We start from the raw sequence: 25,785 nt of genomic DNA, 5'->3' as shown, positions 1-25,785 counted from the left end.
TCCCAAGATTTAAACAGGGAGACAGTGCCTCTGTTATGCTGCCAACAGTGCCGTCCGTAGCTGAGAAATTGATTTGGTTATAACCTCGCATCATGCAGTAAAGACTTCTGGGAAGTCGGGCATGTTGTTCAGGGTGCTTGCTATAGAGGGCAGCATAACAGAGGCACTGTCTCCCTGTTTACATCTTGGGAGACAGATTTGCATATTCTTCCCATGTTCCCTCATATTGAATCACTTGCACGTTCATGTCACATCCACCTCAAAAACATCTCCAGAATACACCCTTTCCTTACCAGAGATACACTAAAGACACTTATTGTCTCTCTGATTCATTCTCACCTTGACTACTGTAACTCCTTACTAATCGGTCTTCCCCTCACTAAACTCTCCCCTCTACAATCTATTCTGAATGCAGCGGCCAGGATCATCTATCAGGCTAGACGCTACAGCGAGGCCTCCGGTCTGTGCCGGTCTCTACAGCGAGGCCTCCGGTCTGTGCCGGTCGCTACATTGGCTGCCTATTCATTACAGAATACAATATAACCTTCTCCTTCTCCTCCACAAGGCTCTCCATAATGCCGCACCTCCATACATTGCCTCCCTCATCTCATCTCTGTCTACCGCCCAACCCGTGTTCTCCATTCACTCAATGACCTAACACTTCCATCCTCTATTATCAGAACCTCTCACGCTCGTATACAAGACTTCTCCCGAGTTGCACCACTTCTCTGGAATGCTCTACCCCGGACAATCAGATTAACTCCCAATTTCTACAGTTTCAAACGCAAACTAAATACACATCTTATCAGACAAGCCTATCACAATTTCTAACGTAAACCCTTCCGTACTATAATTAGAATCCCCAAAATGTAACCCTTCTCTGTCCCCGCCCCCACATTACCCCACATGATATGATGTCATCTCAGGATAACTTTATATGTCCAAGCTCCATCCACATGTTACAGGACACGACTGGTGACGGCTCATAAAGTCTTATGTTTGTGTAATGACAGTCACCTCTATTACAGAAGTGTCTGACCCTGTATAAGCAATGCCGCCTCTGCTACCTCATGTGTCACCCCCTCTACCTCATAGATTGTAAGCTCTTGCGAGCAGGGCCCTCAGTCCCATTGTGTGAAATGACGTTCTTTGTTATGTATCTGTCTGTATTTGAACCCTACAAATTGTACAGCGCTGCGGAATATGTTGGCGCTATATAAATAAAATTTATTATTATAACTTCTATTGCTGCATCAAAAATACAATGTGTCCTGCCTATTTCCTTAGTTTTATATGATAGGTTAATTGATTGTTTACAATGGCTAGCTAACCTGCCTCTCTGGTTGTAACTAGGGACCTAAAACCCCTTTGTAATTGTGTAATTGCGCTGCATACGGACTAAATTTTAGTCTATTTTTCAAAGCATTGAGTTATTGTAAAGGCATTAAAACCTGAAAAAAATTATATAAAGTCGATATCACCATGTTTGTTCTGACCCACAGAATAGAGGTAACATGTTATTTTTACTATACAGTGAAAATTCAATTCTGTAAGAAAGTTGCGCAATCCCATTGTTTTATTGCAACTCTGTCCTATTTTTTAATTTCATATCTGGCCTGTACGGAATATCAAATATCTTTATGACGTACAGTTTGTCCTGCAAAAAATAAGTTCTTATACGACATTGTGAGTGGAAAAACAGATACAGCTTTTGGAAGGCGGAGAAAACCAAAAAATTGAGAAATCGCTGTGTCCTCAAGGGGTTAATGGTACCTGGATCCATTTCTTACTCATTGGTTATTGATCCCCATTGCTCCCATTGTCTCTTCTACGACATGATGGTATCTTGTACTACTGTATACTTCTCTGTGTGAGTTCTCTGATGTTTCAGAAGATTCGATCTGCGACTTAAGCATTTCCCACATTCCGCACATGTATATACTGTTCCTGTGTGAATTCTCCGATGTGTGATTAGAGATGATTTGTGGTTAAAACACTTCATACATACAGGACATATAAATGGCTTCTCCCCCGTGTGAATGTTCTGATGTTCTATAAAGTTCACCTTCCTTGTAAAACACTTCCCACATTCTGGACATGAATATGGCTTCTCACCCGTATGAACTTGCTGATGTGCAACCAGATGTGTTTTTTGTGTAAAACATTTCCGACATTCTGGACATGAATACGGCTTCTCTCCCGTGTGAATTTTCTGATGTTTAACAAGATCTGATTTGTATATAAAGCATTTCCCACATTCTGGACATGAATATGGCTTCTCTCCCGTGTGAGTTCTCAGATGTCTATCAAGTTGAAATTTAATGATAAAATTTTTCCCACATTCTGAACATGAATATGGCGCCTCTCCTGTGTGAATTTTTTGATGGTAATAAAGACTTGATTTTCGAGTAAAACATTTGTCACATTCTGGACATGAAAATGGCTTCTCTCTTGTGTTATCTGTATAAAAAAAAAATAAAAAAATTTAAAGTTACAATTTTTTCATTGTATTAATATTTATAATATTTCTTTATAAATATTTTCATACATACATATCTAGCCAACTTTAACCTGATAACTTACTGAACCATGAGAACTTATAACAAGTTAAGACATTGAAAGCAATGGGAAAAAGTCAAATTAGAAACTGGTTACGTGGTTACGGAGGTTCTAAAGAGATTTGGTAAAGTTTCTTATTATAAGGTAAATTCCTCCAAATCACAGATATTGCCTGTTATCATCTCTCCCTCGTTGAGACGGGATCTCAGTTCTCAATTCCCCTACCAATGGAATGACTCCCGTATAGCTTACCTTGGCATCTCCCTGACGGCCCCTAGTTCTGATCTGTTCTCTGCTAATTATATCCCCCTTCTGACCAAAATCACTTCTCTCCTTGCCTCCTTCTCACAACCGATGTTGTCTTGGGCTAGCAGAATCGCCATTGTCAAAATGATGGTGTTACCTCTAATTTTGTATATGTTCCGTACAGTTGCCATCCCCCTCCCTGACTCATATTTTACTAAGCTTCAGTCTATCCTTTCCAACTACATTTGGGAGGGTAAGAGATCCAGGGTCCGACTTAAGGTGATGACGCGCCCTTGGTCCCATGGGGGTGCGGGTGTCCCAGATGTTAGAAAATATTATATGGCGTCTATCCTAGATCAACTTAAGGCCGGGTGGGATGAGACTTCTAAATGGCGTTGGGCCGAAATTGAGGAATGCCTTCTAGATGCCCCGCTTATGAGTATTTTACGTCCTAAGGATTTGAGCCCACCCATCGCTTCCTCTCCCTTGCTGAGTATTAGGGCCTCAGTTTCTGCTTGGCGTTACTTTTTGTCATATACCTCTAGGGAAGACCTGGTCCCTTTGTCGAAGCTACCCATATTATATTTGACCTCTTTTCTCCCCCAGCTGCGACTTCGTGGATGGGTCTCTAGGGGTCTCTATAAAGTGGCCCATCTATACTCTGATGACGGATTTAAGTCGTTCTCCATGTTGCAGGAAGAGTTCCAGCTCCCTAAAACAGACTTCTTTAAATATCTGCAGTTGCGTCATTTTTTTCAATCCTATGAGCCCTCTAGATTGACCTTTCCCAGGTTAGCCTTAAAACTGTGGAATAGGTTCATGCCTGTTAGAGGTGGGTTATCTGTGTTTTACGGCTTTTTCTCTGTCCCCCCGGAAAGGGTCAAGCCTCTTCACCTGCTCCGTTGGGAAGCGGATCTTGCCAGAACCATCCCTCTGTCGGACTGGTATACGGCAGCTGGATTTGTTAAGCGCGTATCTAAGGGGGCGGCACATTGGGAAACGGCCTTGAAAATTATGCTGAGGTGGTATAGGACCCCGACCCAAATGGCGCACATTGATTCTTCTTGTTCCAGACTCTGCTGGAGGGGGTGCGGTCAAGTAGGTTCCTTCTTGCATTTGTGGTGGGACTGCCCACCGGTTCGTGCCTTCTGGATAGCGGTATTTTATTTCATGTCCACCATAGCCGGTTTTGATATCAGTCCTTCTCCTGGTCTCGCCCTTTGTTTCTTAGATGTTGGTAGTTTTCCCTCGGAGATGCAGGTCGTTCTGGGTCAGATCGTGCTCGCAGCTTGGGCCATGATTGCTCGTCAGTGGAAGTCTGCTCTTTGTTAGACCTTAGCTGAATTATTTCACCATGTGAACTTGGCATGTACCTTGGAACGTCTGTTGTCCAACAAAAACCATACTTACGCCAAGTTTCAATCCCAGTGGTCTCTTTGGATTTCGTATGTGGAGTCTAATAAGGGTGTTCTTTCTCCTCGGCCTCAGGCTGCTCCCATGGGGACCCCTTGATCACTATCTGCCTACTATGTTGTTATCCCAGGTGGCTTTATTTTCTTTTCTTTTTTGGATGTATTTTGTGTTTCCTCAGTATTGTATTCAGGTATGTGGTTATGTTGTTTATGTTATTGTTTGGTTTTCCCGTTCATTTCTGTCCCTATTCCGTCTCCCCTATTCTTTCTTTTTCCTTTTCCCTTCCTGTTCCCTTCTGGTTGTGTTCCCCTCTTCATTCTTTTCCTGTCTTCTCGTAGAATTGGTGTCTTTGTAGCGTTTGTATATCTGGTCCTTTGGTCTTTGTTTGTTTGGTCATGTTTGTGTCATCCATATATTTGGGTTGCAGCCCGAAGTTCCAACTTGCAATTCCTGTTCTACTGATTGGACCTATGCCGATTCTTCTTATGTTTGTAAAAGCTTTTTTATTATATTGTAAAAGTTTTCTTCTTTTCAATAAAAATCATATTTAAAATAAAATAAAAGTCAGGTTACACTTGGCTACAGTCCTTTTACTCCTCCTGATATACTCCATATGTCACATGAGTAAGAGCCTAAGACAGGTCCAGGGTCTGTGCGGAGGTCATTACTACTTGTAGATAATGTTAGAAAGTTGGAGGAGAAATTCCAGCAGGATGATGGAAAGCAAATGGAATCTGGAATATCAGCTGGAGGTGACCCTGTGTCCACAAACCCCAAAGGGGCATCACAAGGAAAGACACTGCAAACTAAAGAAACCAACGCAAAGGTAAAACTATACAAGTATCTGACCGATCTAAGCAAAGACATCCCCAAAGGGTTGTACAAACTCATAGAAAAGGAACCTGGTCAATCAGAGTGAAGGTTCATAAACTTCTAGAAACAAAGATGACAAAATCTACAAGAAGTGTAGTGCTGCTCATCTCAATGGGAGCTCCAGAGATAGCCAAGTGTAAAGTTAGTTAATGAAGTCACAATATGTTACAAAATTACTAATTGTTCCATTAATATTATTATGTAATAATTTTGAATTATGTAATAATATTGTATCAATATTTAATACATCACAATAAGTATTATAACAAAATGAATAATAATAATAATATGGTACATGGTGGGAGAAATCAGAAAATAAGAGAAATAAGGAAGAAAAAGAGTTTAATCAAGTCCAACGTGACGATAAAGACTTTGATATCTACATACTCAAGCAGTGAGAGAGAATGAACCGAAGTCTCGAGGAAACTACTTGACTATACACTGTCTACCAATAAGTATTTGGACACCCATGCAAATGAAGATATCTGCGGTCATGATGTACGTTGTGCCTTCCGCCGTTAAATAGGAAAAAGCATTGGCATTAGTCACATGCAAGATGCCACGAAGTGCAGAGTTGTCCGATTTCGAGAAAGGGGTAATGTGGGGTACCACAGAAATACTCGATCCTTAAGGGACATAGCAAGGGAACTGAATTTCCCAAAATTGACAGTGGCCTGTGTGATTACAAAGTGGAAGGTGAACGGTGATTGTCGGAATTAATGTGCCCCGAGTCAGCAGACCCTGAAACTGGGAGATAGAGACCGACGGGTGCTGGCCAGAGAAACCGCACCCAACCGATGGCTCACATGCACCAGGAGTTTCAACAGGCATCGGGAGGATTGTATCCATCAATCCCATCTGTAAGGAAGCATCTGCTGGGGTCTACCATCTATTGGAGAGGAAGAAATTGTGTTTTTCTATTCTACCGCAGGTGTCCAAATACTTATTGGTAGACAGTGTGGAAGAAAGCTGCACACTTAGATTAATTCCAAGGGCAGTGCTCATGATCCGATTTTCCTACTGAATATTGTCTAATGATACTTTGTTTACTTGAAGATTCCAATAGAATTATCTCATCCTCAAGAGTATTAAATATCGTGAGTTACAATATTCACTGAAAGAGGAAAAAAGAGTTACCTATACACAACCCTGACATATTTCCATCATATAAGATTTATTACAATATCAGATAAATTCATCTGTATTATTGATTTATGCAGAGTCAATGACCATTTACACAAGATAGCACAGACTTAGCATCAGTGACCGTTCTGTGCTTTATATAGTGGTGACTCCTCACCTGGGCGGGTCCCTGTAGGAATGTCCTCCTCACACTCCTCATCACCACTCACATAGGGCTCTTCCTTTATTGTGACAGATATAGCATTAATGTCGCTCACATCTTTATCCTGATGGAAAATCTGGGAAACAAATAATGTAAAAGTCACCGGACGAATGGGGAAGTCACAGAGAATGTTCTAGATCATTAATCCGCATGAAGATGAAAGATGTCCTGACAGTAGCTGCAGGTCTGTGAGAAGCCGGATAAACATATTAGATGGCGGCTCAATGACACCGCCCATGTATATAACCATATAATACTGCTGGATACAACAAGACTGACCACAAGGACTTCACAGCCCGTCTACACATCATAGGGAATATCTCCATCTACCTGATCATCATCCTGTGGAAGAAGAGGACTGGGACATCTCTCCGGTGTTGTCCTCTTACTGGATCTACCTGTAGGAAACACAGACAGGGACTGAATTCATTCTGTACATACAAATAATGGAAGTCCATGTGTATATAGTCATGTCTATTACCTGCTGATGTGAGGGGCTGCTGGTCCTCCATCATCACCTCCTTGTACAGATCCTTGTGTCCTTCTAAATACTCCCACTCCTCCATGGAGAAATAGACAGCGACATCCTGACACCTTATAGGAACCTGACAACACAATGATACAGTCATCACCCCGACCCCTCCAGTTACTGTATAATGTCCCAGCATTCCCAGCAGTGTCACCTCTCCAGTCAGCAGCTCCAGCATCTTGTTGGTGAGTTCTAGGATCTTCTGTCCATTGATCTCCTCCTGTATCAGGGGGTGAGGTGGAGGCCCCGGGATTGGGCTCAGGGTTCCTCCATATCCATCATACACAGGAGCCTGACAGCGCCCACTAGAGGTCTTCTTCACTACTGTGTAATCCTGGTTATGGGGAGACACATTAATAAATCTCACTACATACATGTCCAGAGTCCATCACCTCTCCAGTCATATCATCTGTTATTACTATAGATAAGAATGATGTCATGATGACATCATCAGAATCTCTCACCTCTCCAGTAAGCTGGTAGATGATCTCTAGGGTGAGATTTAATAGACTTTCCGCCATCTTGTTCCTGTCTCTTTCCATCCTTGATGGATCAATCAGGAATATTCTCTTATATAGAAGATACTGAGAGGATTCTATATTGTAGGAACCTGAATGGGGAGAAGATGAGACAATGTAATCACTACATGGAATCCCATGGAATAAATAGGATTACTGTAGATGATATTTAGGATATTGCACGTCTTACAAAGCACCCTAAATGGAGTTAGAGATATGTTATAAAATATTAGACTTTGTTATTACCAGAATTGCACCAAACCGCAGATTCTCGGTAACGTCTTCTTAGCTGCTCAGTGTATAAAGATTTTTTTCCATCTTCCCAGCACATTACACAGAATATTAAATATCGTCATTAGAAACTGTTATTTTTTTTCAACAAAAAATAATCCCTCAGATCTGTGAGCAGAAAAATAAAAATGTCCAAGATTTTTTAAGGCAGAGATTTAAAATTGTAAATGAAAAATGGCTGCGGCAGGAAAGGGTTAAAGGGTCGCCATATGTTACAGACGTCTGTATGTGATCGGGGGTCGTCTATTCCTGGAGATCACAAGGTGTCAGACAAGTTGTCAGGTGATCGGTCAGATATCATAGAGACGATTCTCTGCTGAATTCGATGACTTGGAGGGGAGACGACGGTTTATAGATCCGGTCAGTAGTCACCGAGAGCAGAGAAGAAATCCAGAGAATCTTCCAGGAATCGGCATCCGGAATCTTCTGTGTTGTTCTCTGATGGTCGCCCCGAACCTGCTCAGTGCACTGTATAATCCTGCCCGGACTGTGAGCGACCACCATATATATATATATATATACCTCCTCCTGTACTGCAACCGTGGTTACAGGACCTGTGAAAATGTCACTGGTGTGGGAGGAGTCAATGAGTCACATGATCAGGGGCTATCATTATAGCTTCACATATCCCTGTGGGATAAAGACTCATTGGACCCATACCTTTATAGGAATAACTTTACCCCTTGGTGACTATCCCTACTAAATGTGCATATGCAAGTAAATAACCACAGTAAACTAAAGTGTGGTATAAGTGGGGTAGGCCACAGCTTTATTTAGAAAAAACCAATAACGAATAAACGGGTAAACCGTCCATGCCCCACTTCCGGTTTTCCTTCTCATCTTCTCCTGAACGCTCCGCTGCGATCCAGCGAGCATGTAGGCTAATACCACTTCAGACTTGGGCATGGACCCCCCGCCAGCTGTGACAACGAATCTGAAAGAAAGAAAAAAACGAACAAACAAAGAGAAAAAACCAGTCCACAGATACCAAAACCAGAAGGGCAGGGTGGGCGGGTGTTCCTCTCACCAAAACGTCCGTGGTAGAAGGTGAGTACCCGCCTACGTGCTCTCTTTTTTATGGACTAAGACCAAAACGTCACCAATATTTACCAAATATCTTTAATAATCTAGCCAATGAGTCCACAGCCCTTTCCTTACACAGTCTAGGGCTATCTAGACTCATTGGACCCATACCTTTATAGGAATAACTTTACCCCTTGGTGACTATCCCTACTAAATGTGCATATGCAAGTAAATAACCACAGTAAACTAAAGTGTGGTATAAGTGGGGTAGGCCACAGCTTTATTTAGAAAAAACCAATAACGAATAAACGGGTAAACCGTCCATGCCCCACTTCCGGTTTTCCTTCTCATCTTCTCCTGAACGCTCCGCTGCGATCCAGCGAGCATGTAGGCTAATACCACTTCAGACTTGGGCATGGACCCCCCGCCACCCAAACAGGCAGTGTACCGCCCACCCTCTACACCTGCCTGTTGGCCCCCCCATCCAAAAGAACCAAAGCCCGTTCCAAGCCATCTTGTAACCCTGAAAGGAAAATATCAGACCCGATGGGACCGAGGTGCACCCCGTCCTTCATCAACAGCCTCTCATTATTACCCTCTAACTCCACATGCCGAACAGCAACCCCCCCCAAGGATCGAACAAACTTGGAGACCCTAATGTTCAAAACCCGCCGCGCCCTATCAATTGCGGCAACATCACGCGCCCCTCTCCAGCAAAGGCGTTGCACGACCTCCGACCAGACGAGGACCACGCGATCGAAAAAATCATAAACGCGGCGGAGGTCTTCTTTTATCATAGTAATAAGTTCGGCCAATTTTACATGGCCTAAGTCATTACCTCCGGCGTGCACAACAACTACCGCAGGACCAGCTGTCACACGACCCGCAGCCACTATCTCCGGTAGCACTTGCCTCCACTGCAATCCCCGTCGACCCCGCCAACGAACATCAACTCCAGTCAGCCCAAAGTGGAGACCGCCAGGCCGAACTGCAGCTCTCTTCTCCGCCCAAAACAAAAAAGAGTGGCCGATGAGCCACACCATTACCGGGCCATTATCTGCAAAGAGAGGAAAGAGAAAAAACGGATAGCATGCACAAAAAAGGGGACGGAAAGGCCCAAATCAGCACCCCATCACGCTCAGCGGACGCCGAGGCTCAGGGAGTCATCAGGTCAGGCCGAATGTAGGACCGGAAGCAGTCGGACCTCCAGCGCCCCAAGCGCTTCACAGCCTCGTCGCCCAAACCGCAAGCATCGGCCGTTGTAGCGGCACCGATACGGAACGAATGGGTGCCAAAGTCCCGAGGCTCCAGCCCTACAGCAACTATACAGGCACGAAAAACTGACAAAAACTGGAAACGAGTAAGCGGAGCACCAGCCTCATGCAACAAAAAGGCTTCCCCTTGGGGGCGCCGAGACATGTAATCACTCACCAACAACACGGGGCAAAACACCGATCCCGTGCGCCCAATCGTGATCCATGTTCCCCGCCCGAAAACATCCGTTTTCGAGCGACGAAGACAGATCCTAATCTCTGCTTCAGAAGCCACAACATCACCCGCCCCCAAACCCCCGGGCCTAGACTTACTGGGACTGACCAGTTCCCCAATACGGAGGGCCGCAAAAAGGCTAAAGCGAAAGCGGCCCGCAACAACACCACTTCGTACCCATCCCGACACACTACCTCTAGAACCCCGAACAAACGACGTAACAAACTAAAAGAAACCGGTCTGCGCCGATCCCCCCCACGCTTCTCCTTCCGCCAACCCTTCAAAACTTGTCTAACAGCAAACTGCTTTGTAACATCAACTCTACCAAAAAGCTTGAGCATAAACGCCACCCCAGCCAATTTTTTAACTACAGCGCAGTAAGACAGCCCCTGATCTCTCAACTTGACTAAAAATTCCAAAGATACATCTAGCAGCTTCGGAGCGTCCGCGGGTACAGAACCGCCAGACACAGACAACCAAAGGACCCAAGCACTGTAGTGACTCCTCCAAGTAGTCGCAGATGCCGAATCTCGAATAAGCTCTAGCAGTTGTTCCCTACCAGGCTCCACAAGGAATCGGGGCAGTACCAACCCTCCGGTCTCGCCGACGGATGCAGGGCACGGAAGACCTGAAAACGTGAGCGAGACAAGGCATCAGCAATCTCATTCCGCACCCCAGGCACATGGCGCGCTTTAAACCAAATATTACGCTGTAAACAAAGCAAAACTAAATGCCGAAGCAGCGCCAGCACCGGAGGTGAGGAGGAAGACTGACTATTAATGACCTGCACTACAGAAAGGTTATCACACCAGAACACTATCCTACGATTGGCCATCCTATCTCCCCAAAGCTCTACCGCGGCCACAATCGGGAAAAATTCCAATAAAGCCAAGTTCTTAACCAGGCCCGTCTCGAACCACAGTAGTGGCCAAGACCCCCTGCACCACTCATCCCCGAAAACGGCCGCGAAACCGTCACCACCAGCCGCATCCGTAAATAAAGAAAGCTCGGCATTGGCAACCTCAGCCTGCTGACAAACCGCCCGACCATTGAACTGAGAGAGAAAAGCGCACCAAACACGCAGATCCTCTTTTAAAGGACGCGTAATGCGAATAAAATGGTCGGGCTGCAGCACGCCCTTTGTGGCCAGCGACAGCCGGCGACAAAAGGCGCGCCCCATGGGCAGAACCCGGCAAGCGAATGTCAAGAGGCCGAGGAGACACTGCATCTGGTGTAACGTGACCTTTTTAGCCAAAAGGAAATCCCCGACCATGCCGAGGAGACGGTCGAGCTTATCCGGCGGAAGCCTGAAAACCATCTCGGCTGAATCGATCTCTATACCGAGAAACGACAGCCGTGTAGATGGGCCCTCCGTCTTCTCAGCCGAAAGGGGAACCCCAAGCCGGGACATCAGAGACCGAAAGGTAGCCAATAAATAAGCACAAACTGGTGAATCCCCTGGACCAACAAACAAGAAATCGTCGAGATAGTGCAAAACCGACGGGATGCCCGATTCATAGCGCAAAGACCACTCCAAGAAGGAGCTAAATAACTCAAAATAGTAGCAGGAAATGGAACATCCCATAGGCAGGCACATGTCGACGAAAAAACTATCCCTAATCCTACAGCCTAACAAATGGAAACAGTCGGGGTGCACCGGCAGCAAACGAAACGCCGACTCAATGTCGGATTTTGCCAACAGAGCACCCCGACCAGCCTTACCAACCAGAAAAACGGCCCTGTCGAAGGAGGTGTACGACACCGCCGCATCCTCCTTCGAAATGCCGTCATTAACCGACGACCCGGGAGGGTAAGAGAGGTGATGTATGAGCCGAAACTTGCCAGCCTCCTTTTTGGGCACTAAACCCAACGGAGAAACTCTCAAATTCGACAACGGGGGATCGGCAAAAGGACCGGCCATCCGGTCCAACATCACCTCTTTCATTACCTTCTCCCAAGCCATCTCCTCGTTCTCCCTGACCGACTTCAGATTAGGTGAAAGAAACATAACTGAAGAAGAAGCATGGGGAATATAGAAACCACTAGAGAAACCCTCAAGAAGCAGGCTTGCTTCCCGCCTCCTGGGGTAGAGGGCGAGCCACTGCTCCAGCAGCCGCACGTTCACTGGTGTTCTCTGCGCTGCCGGCAGCACCCAGCTTTCCGCCCTGCCTGTTGCGTCGGAAGCAGCGCAAAGCCGAGTGCGACCCACCACAGATTGAACACTCGTGCTTGAATCGACAGGCAGAGTGGAAACGGCAGTGGCCCTCATTGTAGAGCCAACACGTGCCACTCTGCCGCTGTGCCGCCGCTGCGGGCTGCTGCCCCGCACCGGCGGCACCGGAGGGAAATGGCCGCTGGGGACGCTGGGAAAGGATCAACTGTATCCAAACGTCGGTGGCCTTAGAGGCCCAACCGACGGAGGGGGTAAGCGCCAGGCGGCGACGATACTCCTCGTCGTACCGCCACCAGGCCGAACCCCCGTGCAACTTATACGCACTATACACCGTGTCCAGGTAAACAAAGAGCTCCGGGCCCTTTGACGGAGAAGTCTGGCAAATAATGTAAGCCATAGTGGCGAAAGCCTGCAGCCAGTTGCCGAAGGTCTTGGCCACTTTCTGCTTACGCTCAGAACCCTTCTCAAAAGTTCGCTCCTTGTCGACGGCAATATGGTCTGCCGACAGCAAGGACCAAATGTCTATAAATTCCCCTTTCCCTATCTTGTCTCTAAGCTCCGCCGGGACATGAGTCCCTAACGGAGCAACCCCACAGAACATGGTGTCTCGGAGCATGCAATTGGAAACCAACTCTACGGCCGGTGAGGGAGCAACCCCCCCGGGTGCAGTAGCGGAAACCACGTCCTGTCTAGCTTGCGATCCCTCCGAGACTGCAAGTAACTGCCTAAGGAAAGAAGAGAGGTCCTGACCGGGAGCTAGTGTAGGTGCAGTGTGAGGTGCCCAGGCACGGGCGTACTCACCGGGTTGCGGCCCTGTAGGGACCGGAAGAGGAGCAGCCGGCACTGGAGCGGTCGGTAGAGGCTGTGATTCTTGACGACTAGGACCGGATGCAGAAGACGTAGCCCTCTCCGGACAAGCCTCGGCTGGAGATCCCCGACGACTCCCTCTGCGTGATGAAGAATGTCGCGACCGGTCCCGCAGCCTTCGGTCTGAGCGGCTATAGCTCCGACGTGACCTGGAGGACGAACGACTGCTCGGGGTGCGACGTCCAGTATGGCTTGTGCGACTGCGATAGCTCCTCCTGCTGCCGTGCCGTCCAGAAAAATCCAGGTGACGCCCACTGCCACGGCGGTACCTGTCGTCCTCTGATGAGGAGGACTCAGAAAAAGGAGACACGTTAGAATGATGACGCGAAAACCGGCGGCCCCCTTCCCTGACCCTGGTATCGCGCGGAACGCCGCCACGCGAAGCGCTAGCCGAAGCAACCCGGCGGACCCCTCTGGCCCCCCCACCCCCCGAAGAAAAATCCCCCAAAGGGGCGGAACGCGCCGACCCACCCATGCGCACGGCCGCAAAATCAGCGGAGCCCGTACCCATGACAACACCCGAAGCCACGCCCCCCGACGGCACTATGCCCGAGGCCACGCCCCCCGACGTCACTATGCCCGAGGCCACGCCCCCGACACCACTATGCCCGAGGCCACGCCCCCCCGACGTCACTATGCCCGAGGCACCCGCATGCACTCGGTCCCCAATGCAGAGCCCTGCAGGGGGCTGAGGTTTCTCACCGCCTCCAGGAAAAGCTGCTGCTGCCGCGCTGCAGACCAGGCCTTCGGGGGTTAAGTCTTGTTCAGCTCCGGCAAGCACGGAGCTAGGCCCCGCCCCTTCCGCCCCTTCATTTCCGGCCGTCCCACCAGCTCTGGAGGGGGAAGACCCGCCCCGAGGCACGTCATCGAAGAGGAGAGGAGAGGCTCCTCCCCCCCCCCCGAGACCGCAGCAGCCCCAGCACAGGACCTCGTGGCGGCGGCCATGTTGGGCCTATGCGAGCCGGCCGCCACGGGAGCAAGGGACCCCCCCGCACCCCCACTGGACCGCTGCGCGACCCCGCCGGACTGCTCACCTGTCCCGACGCAGTCAGAAGCCGCCGGTCCTCCGCGAGCCCGAGACTCCTTACGCTGCTTGGCAGCGCCGGCACCTCCACGCTGTGGCGGGCTGGGGCTCAACCGCGCCGGCGGGCGAGATACCCGCTGCGGTCTGCCCGAACTCCTGGAAGAGGAGCCGCCGACACCGGAGTCGCAGGATTGCTGCAGGATGCTGAGCAACCAGCCAGGGCCCTGGCTGGCCACCCTCTCCTGAATCAAACGCTCCAAAGAGTCTGCCATCTGCAGGTACTGTTCCTCTCACCAAAACGTCCGTGGTAGAAGGTGAGTACCCGCCTACGTGCTCTCTTTTTTATGGACTAAGACCAAAACGTCACCAATATTTACCAAATATCTTTAATAATCTAGCCAATGAGTCCACAGCCCTTTCCTTACACAGTCTAGGGCTATCTAGGACCTGTGATGATGTCACATGATCAATCAAAGAGTCACATGACCAGGTAGTACAGGTTTCTATACTGGATAAAGGAAAATATATCTATGATGTGTATGTAGAGGAGCCGTCTGTGTGTGACGTGTATGTAGTGGAGCCGTCTGCGTGTAATGTGTATGTAGCGGAGCCGTCTGTGTGTGACGTGTACACTCACCGGCCACTTTATTAGGTACACCATGCTAGTAACGGGTTGGACCCCCTTTTGCCTTCAGAACTGCCTCAATTCTTCGTGGCATAGATACAACAAGGTGCTGGAAGCATTCCTCAGAGATTTTGGTCCATATTGACATGATGACATCACACAGTTTCCGCAGATTTGTCGGCTGCACATCCATGATGCGAATCTCCCATTCCACCACATCCCAAAGATGCTCCTCTATTGGATTGAGATCTGGTGACTGTGGAGGCCATTGGAGTACAGTGAACTCATTGTCATGTTCAAGAAACCAGTCTGAGATGATTCCAGCTTTATGACATGGCATTGCATTATCCTGCTGAAAGTAGCCATCAGATGTTGGGTACATTGTGGTCATAAAGGGATGGACATGGTCAGCAACAATACTCAGGTAGGCTTTGGCGTTGCAACGATGCTCAATTGGTACCAAGGAGCCCAAAGAGTGCCAAGAAAATATTCCCCACACCATGACACCACCACCACCAGCCTGAACCGTTACCGATACAAGGCAGGATGGATCCATGCTTTCATGTTGTTGACGCCAAATTCTGACCCTACCGTCCGAATGTCGCAGCAGAAATCGAGACTCATCAGACCAGGCAACGTTTTTCCAATCCTCAATTGTCCAATTTCGATGAGCTTGTGCAAATTGTAGCCTCAGTTTCCTGTTCTTAGCTGAAAGGAGTGGCACCCGGTGTGGTCTTCTGCTGCTGTAGCCCATCTGCCTCAAAGTTCGACGTACTGTGCGTTCAGAGATGCTCTTCTGGCTACCTTGGTTGTAGCGGGTGGCTATTTGAGTCACTGTTGCCTTTCTATCAGCTCGAACCAGTCTGGCCATTCTCCTCTGACCTCTGGCATCAACAACGCATTTCCGCCCACAGAACTGCCGCTCACTGGATGTTTTTTCTTTTTCGGACCATTCTCTGTAAACCCTAGAGATGGTTGTGCGTGAAAATCCCAGTAGATCAGCAGTTTCTGAAATACTCAGACCAGCCCTTCTGGCACCAACAACCATGCCAACGTTCAAAGGCACTCAAATCACCTTTCTTCCCCATACTGATGCTCGGTTTGAACTGCAGGAGATTGTCTTGACCATGTCTACATGCCGAAATGCACTGAGTTGCCGCCATGTGATTGGCTGATTAGAAATTAAGTGTTAACGAGCAGTTGGACAGGTGTACCTAATAAAGTGGCCGGTGAGTGTATGTAGCGGAGCTGTCTGTGTGTGACGTGTATGTAGCGGAGCTGTCTGTGTGTGACATGTATGTAGCGTAGCCGTCTGTGTGTGACGTGTATGTAGTGGAGCCATCTCCGTGTGACGTGTATGTAGCGGAGCCGTCTGTGTGTGACGTGTATGTAGCAGAGACGTCTGTGTGTGACGTGTATGTAGCAGAGTTGTCTGTGTGTGACGTGCATGTAGCAGAGACGTCTGTGTGTGACGTGTATGTAGTGGAGCCGTCTGTTTGTGACGTGTATGTAGCAGAGCCGTCTTTGTGTGACGTGTATGTAGCGGAGCCGTCTGTGTGTGACGTCTATGTAGCGGAGCCGTCTGTGTGTGACGTGTATGTAGCGGAGCTGTGTGTGTGTGGTAAATATAGTCTCACACCACTTGACTGATGAGACAAGAGGTGTACTTCAGTGACGCCAAGAAGCAGCTGGAGTCCAATCCAATTTGTAGTTGAAACAGCAAAAAAAGTTTAATTCAAACAAACAGGTTACAGTCCAAAAGTTAAAATAACATAGAATATGCATGACAGATGTCAAGTGTTAAAATGAAGAGAGTGAGAGCAGGTGTGAAGGTGGAGTTAGTGCTCTCCCCTCATGTTACCAGAGCCTGCTTATAAAGGCTGAGGACGCTTTACCCTCATCCAGGGTTTTTCCCCATAAGGAAGTGTAGGTACGATCCTTCCATGTACTCCGGATCGTTCCTTGTTTGACCATAGCCCTAAGTTTGGCTACAATGACATGTTGTTGTTGGTAACGAGACTTTTTTTTTACCTCCACCCAACATTCCACTAACCCCTTCATCTGTCAAGGATGACATGCTGGACACAAATGCTACTCCATGACCTTCTCCATTTACACTCTTTAACCCCTTCCCGACATCCACCGTAATAGTACGGTGCCAATCACTGCTTCAATCCCCCATGGGGACAGAAAAAAAAGTGATAAAAAAGTAAAAATAAAAAAGTTTAAATAAGTTTAAAATAAATTAGAAAAAAATAAAGCCCCAAAAATCCATTTTTGCCCATGTAAAATGTTTTATTATGTAAAATAAAGAAAAAGAGAAAAAAAACATTACATATTAGGTATCACCGCGTCCGTAATAACCTGAACAATAAAATGAAAACATTATTTAACCCGAACGGCAAACGGCGTAAAAAAAAACCCCGTAGAAAACCGCACGAAATAATGATTATTCACCACCTTTCCCTTACAAAATGTTCAATAAAAAGTAATCAAATGGTCAGATGAAAACCAAAATGGTACCAATAAAAAGAAGAGGTCTTCCCGCAAAAAATAAGACCTCAACCAGCTCTGTCTAGCGAAAAATAAAAATGTTATGCCTTTCAGAAGATGGCGATGCAAAAATAATTGATTTGTTTCCCTAAATTGCATTTTATTCTGCACAAATAGCAACGCATTAAACAGCAAACAAGGTTTGCCATAACCGTACCGACCCGCAGAATAAAGGTCACATGTTACTTATACTGTACACTGCACGCCGTAACCGTACCGACCCGGAGAATAAAGGTAATGTGTTACTTATGCTGTACACTGCACGCCGTAACCGTACCGACCCGCAGAATAAAGGTCACATGTTACTTATACTGTACACTGCACGCCGTAACCGTACCGACCCGGAGAATAAAGGTAATGTGTTACTTATGCTGTACACTGCACGCCGTAACCTTACTGACCCGCAGAATAAAGGTCACATGTTACTTATACTGTACACTGCACAGGAAAAAAAAAAATGCTAAAAAGCAATGTCAGAATTGATGTTTCCTTTTACATCCCACCCAGAAAGAGTTAATAAAATGTAATAAAATGTAGTAAATAAGTTATCGGCCCCAAAATGGTGGCATTGAAAAGTAAATCTAATACCGCAAACACCAAGCCCTCATATGGCCACATTGCCACAAAATAAAAATCTAGCTTGTACAATGTGAAGACAAAAACCCCAAAAGTCACCAATTCATTAGGACATAAGTGGCTGCGACTAGAAGGAAATGTGTAAGCGGTGCGAGCGTTTTCAGGGGACCCCCCATATTTAGAGCTTATGAGAGAGAATACACCAGCGCTGATCCCCCAGAATGCCCCTCTTCCCCGTTCGTGTCATAGGAGCTAGTGGGAAAATAGAATGGGATATGGTGTACCCAATTTACTCCGCACAGCTTACATATTCACTTCAGGGTTACTAATGCTCACTACATCACTTAATAAATTCTCTGAGGGGTGCGGTTTTCACAATGGGGTCACTTTCTAGAGGTTTCCGCTGTTTTGACTCCTCAAGGGCTTTGTAAATGCGACATGAAACTGATCACAGCCAGATCTGCCCTCTAAAAGCTCCTTGGCGCTCCTTCCCTTCTGCGTCTCGCTGTGTGTCCATATATTAGTTTACACCCACAAGTGGGGTACTGTGGTCGTCGGGAGAAGTTGCATAACAAATTGTGGGGGGCGTTTTCTCCTTTCACCCCTTGTGAATGTGCAAATTCTAGGGCTAAACGAAAATATTAGTAAAATAAAATCAAATTTGAAATTTTCACCTCCATTTTGTATTAATTCCTGTTAAGCACTTATAGGGTTGAAATACTTGATAGATGTTGTTTTGGCTTATTTAAGGGGTGCAGTTTTGAAAATGGGGTGACTTATGGTGGTTTCTAATACAGGGGTCTTTCAAAACCCCTTCATAATTGGATTAGTCCCGTAAAAATGGGTTTTGGAAATTTCTTGAAAATTTTGAATATTGTTGTTTCACTTGTAAACCTTATAATGTCCGTAGAAAATAAAAGGGCGACTAAAGTTTGATGCCGACATAAAGCAGAGATCTGGGACATGAGATTTAGGATATAATTTTGGCGGTACGACTATCTGTATGTAATGCACATCATTTCAAACTTTATAAAATGCATATTTTTCAAAATTTCCACCAAATTTCCTATTTTTCATAATTAAACACAAAACATATGAACCAAAATTTACCACTGACATGAAGTACAATGTGTTACGAAAAAAACAATTTCAAAATCACTTTGGTAAGTTAAAGCGTTCCAAAGTTATTGTCGCTTGGTCAGGAAGTCAAAAAGTGGCATCGGCGGGAAGGGGTTAAGTTCAGCAAATTATGATATTTAACAGTGTGTGACGTGTATGTAGCGGAGCCGTCTGTATGTGACGTGTATGTACTGAAGAGAGGGAAGAGAAGGCGACCGAGATTATTAGAGGATCAGAGGACAAAGTAATGGGGAGGCCTAATAACAATGTAAAACTGCATGAAGGGACAGCACAAAGAACTTTCTATTGATCTTTTTACTCCTAGACCGGTGACAGTGACAAGGGAAAATCCTCTACACCTAGGCCAGTGGCAATGACAAGGAGACGTCCTCTACACCTAGACCGGTGACAGTGACAAGGAGACGTCCTCTACACCTAGGCCGGTGACAGTGACAAGGAGACGTCCTCTACACCTAGGCCAGTGCCAGTGACAAGGAGACGTCCTCTACACCTAGGCCAGTGCCAGTGACAAGGAGACATCCTCTACACCTAGGCCAGTGACAGTGACAAGGAGACGTCCTCTACACCTAGGCCGGTGCCAGTGACAAGGAGACGTCCTCTACACCTAGGCCGGTGACAGTGACAAGGAAACGTCCTCTACACCTAGACCGGTGACAGTGACAAGGGGACGTCCTCTACACCTAGGCCAGTGACAGTGACAAGGAGACGTCCTCTACACCTAGGCCGGTGCCAGTGACAAGGAGACGTCCTCTACACCTAGGCCGGTGACAGTGACAAGGAGACGTCCTCTACACCAAGACCAGTGACAGTGACAAGGGGACGTCCTCTAAACCTAGACCAGTGACAGTGACAAGGGGACGTCCTCTACACCTAGGCCGGTGACAGTGACAAGGAGACGTCCTCTACACCAAGACCAGTGACAGTGACAAGGGGACGTCCTCTACACCTAGACCAGTGACAGTGACAAGGAGACGTCCTCTACACCTAAGCCAGTGACAGTGACAAGGAGACGTCCTCTACACCTAGACCAGTGACAGTGACAAGGAGACGTCCTCTACACCTAAGCCAGTGACAGTGACAAGGGGACGTCCTCTACACCTAGGCCGGTGACAGTGACAAGGGGACGTCCTCTACACCTAGACCAGTGACAGTGACAAGGGGATGTCCTCTAAACCTAGACCAGTGACAGTGACAAGGAGACGTCCTCTACACCTAAGACAGTGACAGTGACAAGGGGACGTCCTCTACACCTAGACCAGTGACAGTGACAAGGAGACGTCCTCTACACCTAAGCCAGTGACAAGGGGACGTCCTCTACACCTAGGCCGGTGACAGTGACAAGGGGACGTCCTCTACACCTAGACCAGTGACAGTGACAAGGGGACGTCCTCTACACCTAGACTGGTGACAGTGACAAGGGGACGTCCTCTACACCTAGGCCGGTGACAGTGACAAGGAGACGTCCTCTACACCTAGGCCGGTGACAGTGACAAGGAGACGTCCTCTACACCTAGGCCGGTGACAGTGACAAGGAGACGTCCTCTACACCTAGGTCAGTGACAAGTGGACGTCCTCTACAGCTAGACCAGTGACAGTGACAAGGAGACGTCCTCTACACCTAGACCAGTGACAAGGAGACGTCCTCTACACCTAGACCAGTGACAAGGGGATGTCCTCTACACCTAAACCAGTGACAGTGAGAAGGGGACGTCCTCTAAACCTAGACCAGTGACAAGGAGACGTCCTCTACACCTAGACCAGTGACAAGGAGACGTCCTCTACACCTAGACCAGTGACAGTGACAAGAGGACGTCCTCTACACCTAGACCAGTGACAATGACAAGGGGACGTCCTCTACACCTAGACTAGTGACAATGACAAGGGGACGTCCTCTACACCTAGACCGGTTACTATGGAACTTTCTGCCACAGGATGTGATGATTGAGGATTCATTGTGCAAGATCTAGAAAGTCCTGGATACCTTTCTGCAGCAGAAAAAATATTACAGGTTTTGGATTTTTAGCAAAGTTTATCCAGGGTTTTATACTGATTGCCGGATTTGGAGTCAGGAAGGAATTTTATCCCCTCTCATGCCTCAATTGGCGTCAGCTTTATGGAGGTTTTTGCCTTCCTCTGGATCAACACTCTAGGGTTATAGGTCGAACTTGACGGTCTGGTTTCTTCATCTAACCTCTATTATGTTACTATATAAGATTAGTATATCATAGAGATGGTTCTGGTTTGTCAGACACACAGAGATACAGCCAGGATAATAGCGCTGGCCAACTTCGAGCTGTATCTCCCAACCTGAGTCTCTCTCAGAGGTTTGTTATTCTTTATTTTACCACCTTTTACTTCTATAACTGTTTTGCCTTCTAAGGGTGCATTCACACTAAGTATATTCATTTCAATGGGAGCCGGCATACACGCGTATCACATTGAAACCAATAGGGAAAAAAGCAGCCCAATCATTTCAATGGGGAGCGCTCGTATGCCAGCTCCCATTGAAATGAATGGGATCTGCTTTGTACGCGCTGATTCTGAATGTGTTTTACGTTCAAAACCAGCTCAGCGTATACTTAGTGTGAATGCATCCTAAGTATAGTTTTGTTATTCCATCACATAATCTTTTTGTAAGCACTGTCATATTGTAAAATCAATCTGAAAATTAATAAATTTGTCCTTGCTGCTCTAGCATACCCAAACCTGAAGAGTAAAACATTTCTTGTAGATGTCTATACTGACAGTGGATTACCTATTTATAGTCACATCCAAGGTCACGAGTGCAGTGAACGGCAGTGCGTCTGTGGTTTGTAACATATCTGAATACAAATCTGGAATACACTGTCCAGGGCTGATATATAGATGTGTTATCTGGAGTTTATTTGCTTTTTGGATTACAAATGTTTAATCCCTTAAAGTATAATTGTCATTTCCTTTGATTTTGGTTTGGCTTTTTTTTTCTGAACATTTTTGGAATATTAACCTATTGAACTTTCTTTTTGTAGCTTCTAAAGTTTTGTATTGCCAATAGGTACAGATATAGCTATTGCTAATAGGGTAGGGGTCGCGTCGTTACCCTATCACCACTTTTATACCGCCTAGAAAAGTGCTTTGGGTGTCACTTGCAGCTCCACCTGTCACAGAAGTGAAGAAATCACTAGTAAAATACATAATTAGGAGTCTGGTTATACAAGGTGGTATAAAAATTACTCCTGCCTTTTGGTAATAGCCATATCCTATCCTACTAATATTAAAAATGTAACAGTTTGGATGTTTGTATCAATCACGCAAAAACGGATGAACGGAGTTGTATGAAATTTGACGTATAGATAGTTTGTAACCTGGAGTAACACATCGGCTACTTTTTTATCCCGGTAAATGGCTTCACGACTGATATGAATTTATGTTCACATACTATGTTACACTGCTCTTGCAGCAGCCTTATCTCAGGTCCCAGGTCTGTTATCTCTCTATGTAAACACTGAGATAACCCTCAGTGGATTGTGTACATGCATTTGCATATTATCTGATCTGCTCCAGGCAGTTCTGACACACTGGAAGGGAAAACATCTTTAATCCAAATTGGCAATTTGCTACTTTTAAACATGCCGGGAAAAAGAAAATCTAATTTGTTGCAAAATTCTAAAACAACGAGAACTATGAAGGATCCAGAAGTCACAGAGTTCTCTTCAAGCGGAGCTGACAGGGATCATCACTGCCAAGAACATGCTCATTATACGGCGTCCCAGTGAGCTCCTGAGATGCTCGGCGTGAGGAACAACTTCAGCAACAGGACAGCTTGAGAGTTCCTGAAATGCCGGAGCAGGCAAACCATCGCAGCAGCAATTTGTTGAATATAGGTAGATCATCCACTTCAACAACATGCAGATGAACTCGCGGGCAGAGGCTAGTCTGTATATATTGGCAACACAGGGCAAATACAGAACGGATCTCCCTAACAATGATTAGTTAGAGCATCGCTAGAGTAATAGTAGGACATCAATTCTGCCATAGACAAATTATATGTTATATACAAAAATATATTTTTCAATTTAATATGTGTCAATAAAAACAGTCACTATAAAATGTCTACTCCCTTATGTGAGTTCTTAGATGTTGAATAAGATTTGATTTGCGAGTTAAACATTTCCCACATTCTGGACATGAATACAGATTTCCTGTGTGAATTCTCTGATGGTCATCCAGGGATGATTTGCGTGTAAAACATTTTGTACATACAGGACATATAAATGGCTTCACCCCCGTGTGAATGTTCTGATGTTCAATAAAGTTGCCCTTTCTTGAAAAACACCTCCCACATTCTGGACATGAGTATGGCTTCTTTCCTGTGTGAATTTGCTGATGAGCATTAAGATGTGCTTTTTGCTTAAAGCATTTCCCACATTCCAAACATGAATATGGCTTCTCTCCTGTGTGAGTTTTTTGATGTCCCCAAAGATGTGCTTTTTGGTTAAAACATTTGCCACACTCTGGACATGAATATGGCTTCTCTCCTGTGTGAGTTTTGTGATGTCCCCAAAGATGTGCTTTTTGGTTAAAACATTTCCCACATTCTGAACATAAAAATCTCTTCTCCCCGGTGTAAGATCTTCCATGTTCAACACCTTTTCTGTATTTTTTGCTTTCTTTCACAGTCAGTGATGAATCCGAAGATTGGACGGGTATAACGGGATCAGATGATAGATCTTTCTCCTGAAGGGCTGAGGGTATATCTGGGGTAATGACATGTTCTTCATATGGATCTTGTGTGATACCATGATCTTCTGCTTTATAATCTGTAGATATCAGATGTCCCTCTGAGCTCCTGCTATAGTAGTCTGTAAAGAAATAAAATATTTTTGAGAAATGATACTATTTATAATATTTCTATACAAATATTTCCATAGATATTATAAGGCATGTAACACCATTCGATTTGTCAGCAAGACATTGGAGGCAAAACAGATGAGAATCTCTGGCTAGGTTCACACTATTCTATTAAAAAACAGGAATGGACGTCTATAACAATGGACCTGACTCTTTCTCACTGTTCTCCTCCTCCCCTCCTCATAGACTCCTAAGGGCCACTATAATCTGATCTCTCAGTGATAGGATGTAATAGGAGGTGTCTTATATTTCCTTCTACTATTGAGTTATAAAACATTTACTGAAAGGTTTGTGAAGACTTAATAGATAAAGCAAAAACTTATAGCAGTCGGTGAATGCAGGGCCATTATTACTGCTACTGGCGTCAGGGGCCCGGCCAAACTGAAAAATGGCCGTGTGCCGGCCCCCTGGCGCCCGCAGCAGTCGTGTGTCCGATTTCAACTCAGATCTGCGTCCAGAGGATGCAGATCTGAGTTGGACACATACGCGGCTACAGCAAGGAGCTGACACAGCTTCGCTTCGCTGACCTGTGTCAGCTCCTTGCTTCGCCGCTGCCGCCGGCTACTGGCTTGTAGACGCGATGATCGTGTCTACAAGCCAGTAGCCGGCGGCAGCGGCGAAGTGAGGAGCTGACACAGGTCAGCTCCTCGCTTCAGCCATATATGTGTCAGCGAGAGAAGTGCGCAGAGAGCGGCGAGGGAGCGGAGGAGAAGGTAAGAACGTGAAACTGGGGGCAGATGAAGGAGAGGACGGCATGACACTGGGGGCAGAGATGGAGAGGACGGCATGACACTGGGGGCAGAGATGGAGGGGACATGAATCTGGGGGCAGAGATGGAGGGGACATGAATCTGGGGGAAGAGATGGGGGGTACATGAATCTGAGGGCAGAGATGGAGAGGACATGAATCTGGGGGCAGAGATTGAAGGGACATGAATCTGGGGGCAGAGATGGGAAGACATGAATCTGGGGTCAGAGATGGAGGGGGAGACATGAAACTGGGGCAGATGAAGGGTGTACACTCACCAGCCACTTTATTAGGTACACCATGCTAGTAACGGGTTGGACCCCCTTTTGCCTTCAGAACTGCCTCAATTCTTCGTGGCATAGATACAACAAGGTGCTGGAAGCATTCCTCAGAGATTTTGGTCCATATTGACATGATGGCATCACACAGTTGCAGTCGCAGATTTGTCGGCTGCACATCCATGATGCGAATCTCCCGTTCCACCACATCCCAAAGATGCTCCTCTATTGGATTGAGATCTGGTGACTGTGGAGGCCATTGGAGTACAGTGAACTCATTGTCATGTTCAAGAAACCAGTCTGAGATGATTCCAGCTTTATGACATGGCATTGCATTATCCTGCTGAAAGTAGCCATCAGATGTTGGGTACATTGTGGTCATAAAGGGATGGACATGGTCAGCAACAATACTCAGGTAGGCTTTGGCGTTGCAACGATGCTCAATTGGTACCAAGGGGCCCAAAGAGTGCCAAGAAAATATTCCCCACACCATGACACCACCACCACCAGCCTGAACCGTTACCGATACAAGGCAGGATGGATCCATGCTTTCATGTTGTTGACGCCAAATTCTGACCCTACCATCCGAATGTCGCAGCAGAAATCGAGACTCATCAGACCAGGCAA

General features: G+C 46.5%; 1 protein-coding gene across 1 annotated transcript in view; it reads right to left on the bottom strand.

Moving 5' to 3' along the window:
- Positions 1 to 25,785, bottom strand: part of LOC142192512 (uncharacterized) — a 207,719-nt gene that overhangs the window by 143,385 nt on the left and 38,549 nt on the right. Inside the window, exons 10-14 of the mRNA XM_075262424.1 lie at positions 7,430 to 7,575; positions 7,120 to 7,299; positions 6,918 to 7,041; positions 6,767 to 6,834; positions 6,392 to 6,512 (exon numbers count right to left, since the gene is read on the bottom strand). Of these exons, the coding sequence (XP_075118525.1) occupies positions 6,392 to 6,512; positions 6,767 to 6,834; positions 6,918 to 7,041; positions 7,120 to 7,299; positions 7,430 to 7,575 (639 nt within the window). The remainder of the gene's footprint in view (positions 1 to 6,391; positions 6,513 to 6,766; positions 6,835 to 6,917; positions 7,042 to 7,119; positions 7,300 to 7,429; positions 7,576 to 25,785) is intronic.

The sequence above is a fragment of the Leptodactylus fuscus genome, chromosome 1, assembly GCF_031893055.1.
Source record: "Leptodactylus fuscus isolate aLepFus1 chromosome 1, aLepFus1.hap2, whole genome shotgun sequence".
Lineage (NCBI taxonomy): Eukaryota > Metazoa > Chordata > Amphibia > Anura > Leptodactylidae > Leptodactylus > Leptodactylus fuscus.
Note: the sequence above shows the minus strand (reverse complement) of the source record. Positions and strands in the feature narration are given on the sequence as shown.